A 5,745-nucleotide genomic window follows, 5' to 3' on the forward strand; every position below is an offset into this window, starting at 1 on the left:
CCCCAGGCGGTTTCTGCCTTCCTCCCCCGGCCCCCCATTTCCCCCCCAGCCTCCAGCCAGCGCTTCCCTCACCGGGCTGCCAGATGTCCTCGCACATCTGGGCATCTGCTCCCTCATCATCTTGATTCTAAGCCTGTGTGGTTCTGTGCTCTCCGGGGGTCACCGGCCCATGCCCGTGTCCTGGCAGGCCCCTCCTCGGCCAGGCAGCTCTCTGACCTGTAGCACCTACTGGATGCAGGCGCCACCTCCCCATCCAGCCCTCCAGGCAGGTGCCAGCCCCACTGTCTAGGGGACCAGAGCCCCTGAGCTAGACGTATGCATGGCCGGGAAGGACGCAGCCAGGACTTGACCCTGGGCTGTGTCCTCTTGGGCGCCGACTGTGTACTCGAGACCAGAGGGGCCAGAGAAGGCTCGCCATCGAGGCAACGTTAAGTTCACGAGGAGGACGCTGGAGCTGTGGGAAGATGGAACCGGGCCCAGGCAGCCCAGAAGCTGTGGCCAAGTGAGGGGCAGGGATGCTTAGAGGCCAGAGGAAGGCCCAGTGCTGTGGCCAGAGCACACTGGGGGGCCCCCAGGAAGGAGCAAGCCCTCAGCAAGCCCCCCAGGGTTTAACGTAACAGCGCATAGGAGCCGGAAGCTGTGGGAGGCCCAGTGCTGAGCGATTCCATGCATTGTGTCCTCTGCGTTCAGGACTATCAGCAGCCCATTCAGCAGAAGGGACAACTGAGGCGCTAGAGCAGGCGTGGGCAAACTTTTTGACTCGAGGGCCACAATGGGTTCTTAAAGGACCGGAGGGCCGGAACAAAAGCATGGATGGAGTGTTTGTGTGAACTAATATCAATTCAAAGTAAACATCATTACATAAAAGGGTACGGTCTTTTTTTTTTTTTTAATTTTATTCATTTCAAACGGGCCGGATCCGGCCCACGGGCCGTAGTTTGCCCACGGCTGCGCTAGAGGTTAATTAGATTGCACAGCCTCTCCGAGCGAGCAGGTGGCAGAGGCAGGGTTCTGACCCAGGCAGCGGGCCTGCAAGGCCTGAGAGCGGCTGTGGGTGGGATGGAGTGAGGGGGGCTCCTCTGTTCTTGGGGTGGAGATACACAGGTGTTCTCCTTCCAGGCTCCCCGCCTCCTCAGGGTCCTCTGGCCTCCTGACCACACTGTGTGCAGATCTCAGTTTAACCCCCAGGGCCTTGACCCGGGGACCCAGAGGCATGGCCTCAGGTGCCCGTGTCTGTGTGTCTGCCTGCCATTGGCAGGGACCGCACAGACCCTGCGGTTCCCTCTTGCTTTGCTCCTTGGGCTGCAGGAGAAGGGCGGGTGCCCGGCTGGCTGGTTCTGGCTGGGAAGACTCGTGCGCATGCTGGGCTGTCGGTGCCGGACTCTCAGGGAAGGCCTGGAGTGGGAGTGGGGGGTGGGGGTCGGCCCTGGGAGATGCCAGACCGCCTGGGAATCGGACGGACCCAGGCCCTGTCTTCGATGGAATCGATTTAGCACCGGCCCTCGGTGGCCCCTGAACGAGCAGTGGGGGCAGTTTCAGGGGCTGCTGGCTGGTGGCCCCGGCGGCTCCCTTGGTGTGGCCGGTGGCCCCCTGTCCCAGGCTGGGGCCTCCAGCCTCACAGGCCCAGAATCGCCGTGTTCCCGGACACACAGGTCCAGTGAAGCGACTCCCGATCCACTTCTGAGGATCTGAGAGTCGACATCTGCGGCCTAGAGCAGGAGGCGCTGGGCCGGGGAGTGAGCGGACGAGAGCCCGGTGGCTGGGTGGGCAGGGTGGTGGCACCCAGCACAGGGCTGCGTGTGGGGAGTCCAGGTGCGGGGGCTGCTCTGGCACTTTCCTCACTGGGAAGGTGGGCTGCCTGCACGGCCTGCTCTCAGTCACGTCTGGGGCGTAGGCCTGTGCCAGTTCCTCCGCTGAGGGTTCTGGGAGGACCGAGCGAGAGACGGCCCGACAGGCAGTCCCCGCAGCTCCCGGGGCAGCGGCAGAGCCGACAGGCGGGGGCCCGGGTGCGTGTCCTGCCCAGCTCCGGGGAGGTCAGCCTGGTGCTTCCCAGGGTGTCCTGTAGCTGAACCTCGGGCTTGGGGGCCCTGGCCGTCCCCTCAGAGAGAGGAGTGGGTCCGGTGAGCCTGCCTCCCCCGACGGGCGGTGTGACCCCGGGAAGTCCTTCCCAGCCCTGGTCTCTTTCCCGCATCCCTGTGACCAGGAGCAGCCACCAGTAGAGCGGGGCCTGGGTGTGTCTCCACAGGCCAGGAGCGTCACAGGCCAGGGTTCAAGTCCCTGCCCCAACTGCCACTTCCTGGCTCCTGGCCTGGGCGCGTTCCCTCCTGCTCCTTCCTCATCCACCGAGTGAGGTGTGGGGAGGACTAACCGCGACGCATGTGCCGAGGGCCTGGCTCCCAGGAAGTGCCCACGTGTGCTGGACACTGGTCCGTGGTATTGCTGTGGGGACTGGACCTTCAGCCAGCCCCGCCCTACACCTCAGGGGCCCGGCCACCCTCCTCCGCAGCCGTCACCAGCCATCTCTCCTCCCCACGGAGGCACATTTAAGAGCTGGGCTCCGGCAGGCGGGAGGGTTCTTGGGGAGATGGGCCAGCCTCTTTGGGGGTTCAGCACAGCCTCCACACTCCAATTTCTGGAATCACTGAGCTTCGCGGTTGCCCTGGAAACCAGACACCTTGAGGGGTCTCCAACCAAGGCTGCCTCTGTGGGTTGCGGTGTCTGGATCAGGAGAGTGGCCCACCCTTATGCAGGGCTGACCTTGAGTCTCCTCTGTGCCCTTGGGCTCAGTGCAGCGCACCAGCAGGGTCACGCGGGAACGGCGTTTTCATCCTCCCGGCCCTGGGCTGATGGTCTAAGAAAGGAGCCAGGACTTGGACTTGAACAGTCCTGGTTCTCTCCTCAGCTGGACACTGTCCGCTGGGTCACCCTCCCGGCCTCAGTCTCCCGCTCTGTGTAATGGGTGCCTGGGATTCCTGACGGCTGAGGAGGAGCGTGGCCTGGTCCCTAGAATTCCTGGGGTTCCCTCTTGGTCTGTCTCACGTTGGAGCTCCTGCTTTCGAGCAGAAGGAGGAAAAGTCAGAAAGCTGCACGGCTGGCTTCTACCCTCAGGCTTCCGGGGTGACTCGGCCGCCCTCTGGGTTCCCGGAGCCTCTGGCAGGTCTCCCACAGCTTTCCCGGGAGGGTTTTCAGCCTCAGCTGGTGGTGGGGGTGGTGGGGGCTGTGTGCGTGCCAGGCATCCCACAGCAGCAGGTCCCGCTTCCTGGGCACTTTCGGTGCCAGGCACCCGTCTGGGCTTCGAGCCTCGTGGCCGCCACTGTGACCCTGTTAGAGAGACACTCTTCTCCCCACTGCACAGGCGAGCTCACTGAGGCCGAGGGCGGAGGCCCAACAGAGCTGGGAGTCAGAGCCCTTCATGCGGGACTGTGCTCTGGGGTCTGCTGGGCTCTGGGGAGGGGCCTCGTGCACTAGGGCTGCCGGGGGCTGGTGGGTGGCCGGTCAGGGCCGCGGGGTGGCCTCGGTGACTCGGTGGACCCTAGCAGCAGCTCACAGTGGTGACCCAGTGCACACGGGAGCCCTGGCAAAGCCCTCATGGTACCTTGAGGGCATTCGGGCTTGGCCTGCAGTAATTTGGGGGCAGCACCCTGCCGGCCCGCCACCCTGAAAAGGCTGATCCGGTGACACATTAACAGATGCCCCCCAGGGCTCGGGGCTGTGGGACACCCTGGGTGCTCATTCTGCTGGCCTCTGCTCACCAGGGCCTGGGGGCACCCTGCCATGTTCACTCCACTGGACCCAGGTGCTGGAAGGCACAGCTCTGAGGGGGTCCCAGGGCCCTGGGGTGCCTGCTTGGGTGGGACAGGAGGCTCTGTCCCCAGGAGGACACAGTCTTTCCTCCTAACAGCTCAGTGCTGCCCCGTGGACGCCGACCCTCAGGACGTCTGTCTGCTAGGCCATCCCCTCCTCTCCGAAGCTCCCAGCCCCTGCCAGTGTCCACGGGGCCTTCTGCCCACGGCTGCTTCTGGCCCAGGCGGCCCGCTCTGCTCACGGGGTGGCCCAGGGTCCTGTGTGGGTTCTGGGGGCGGATGCCCGGGCTCCGGCTGCTTTCCTCCCCTGGCAAGGGGGTGAGGCAGGGAACAGATGCCCACTCCGCCCGGGACCCGGGAACTCCCCGTAGAGCCTGCGCCTGCCTCTCGGTCGACGGCTTCCATGGTGCCCGCACTCAGGTGCTGTCATGGTCTGGGTTGTCCCTGAGGCTGCTGGGGAGGGGACAGGGAGGACGGGGTTAGCTCCGCTGGGCCAGTGACTCCCCAGCCCAGCCTGTGCTCAGCATCCCGCCCTGCCCCCCAGTCGGCTGGCAGAGGGGGCCCCTGGGGTGGGGGCATGGCTCAGGGATCACATGACACCCAGGCAGGGCCAGCCAGCTGCTCCCAGCCAGCAAGGCCCATGGCTCAGTGCAGAGCCGCTGTTTAGACCCGAGGCCCTGGCCCTGCCCGCGCGTTAGCCTGGCCAGGGAGCACCCTGTCCGCAGGCCTGGACGGAGGCCTGGGCAGCCAGGTGCTGTGTGGGCTCCGGAGGGGTTCGAGCCCAGTGCCCTCTGGCAGCAGGTCCTGCACGGCTTCCAGACTGGCTGGACCGCGGGCTCAGCCTGGCCAGATGTGGCTGGAGTCCCCGGAGGGGGCCCGGCCTTGGTGGGAGGCAGCCTCTGGGACTTGGAGGAGATGGGGGGTGGCAGGGCTACCAGGCCCCCTCCCCCAGGGGCTCTTCCAGGCAGACAGGGGTGTGGGGAAGGATGGGAGCATCTGTTTCTGTTTTTCTGCTTCCGCAGGAGGAATTCCCCTCCCTGCTGGAAGGGCTGGGCCTCCGCAGCGTGGGCTGTGGGTCGGGTGGGTGTGGGAGGTGCTGCTCCCTGCTAACTTCCAGGAAATGGCCGTCTCCCTGGAGGAGGCGGCGAAGGCCCAGGAGCCGGTGTGATTGCAGCGGCTTTCCCGTTGGTACGATGCCCGGAGCGGGGGGCGGCCTCGGGTCAGAGGAAGTGGGCTTCCGGAGGATGACTCCCGGGCCCCCCAGAGCCCTCCTGGTTCCGCCCTGGGCCCCGCGCAGCCTGGGCATCAGGACAGGGCTGTCAGTGGCCCGGCTGAGTCAGCGCTTTGCACTGGGCCTCCTCTGAGGTCCACGCCCACCCGGCCTGGGGCAGTGACCTGTGCCTGGTCCCAGCTGCTGTCACTGACCGTGTGATTGATGGCCGTGTGCCCACTGGCACCTCCCAGCTGGCTCCTCCCGAGCCCTCGGAGGTTGGCATCTTTACTCCGAGGCCCCTTCCCCCCCTGCAAGTTCACCCTCCCCTGGACAGGGCCGGCGGGAGGGAGGGCTGCGCCGTGACTCAGTGGCCTCGTCTGGGCCGGGTGACAGCGGGACGGGGCCACTGCCTCCGAAAACAGGGCCTTCCTTTCTGCCGGAGTCCGGGCTGCAGCCGGCTGACCCCTCTTCCTGGCCCAGCCAGTCCCATGGCTGTGGGTCCTGCAGAACCCCGGCCGCAGCCTGCATGTCAGCACTGTCCTCTTCCTCACCCCGTCCCCGCGCACATGCTGACAGGGAGCTGGGAACTCCTCTGTTGCCCAAGAAGGCACGAGGCCATGAATGAGCAGAGCGGGAAGGAAGTGGCCTCCAGGCCCCCCCCACCACACCCCCTGCACCTGCCCAGACCCGCGATGCTGGCTCCAGGGCTGGGCGGGGAGGAGCGGCTCT

At 66.0% G+C, this 5,745-nt stretch overlaps 1 protein-coding gene across 1 annotated transcript in view; it reads left to right on the top strand.

Annotated features, from left to right (window-relative positions):
- RALGDS (ral guanine nucleotide dissociation stimulator) overlaps nt 1-5,745 on the top strand; it is a 41,854-nt gene that overhangs the window by 9,452 nt on the left and 26,657 nt on the right. The window contains 1 exon segment of the mRNA XM_015572376.1: nt 4,826-4,883. Coding sequence (XP_015427862.1) covers nt 4,826-4,883 — 58 coding nt within the window.

The sequence above is a fragment of the Myotis davidii genome, unplaced genomic scaffold, assembly GCF_000327345.1.
Source record: "Myotis davidii unplaced genomic scaffold, ASM32734v1 scaffold609, whole genome shotgun sequence".
NCBI lineage: Eukaryota > Metazoa > Chordata > Mammalia > Chiroptera > Vespertilionidae > Myotis > Myotis davidii.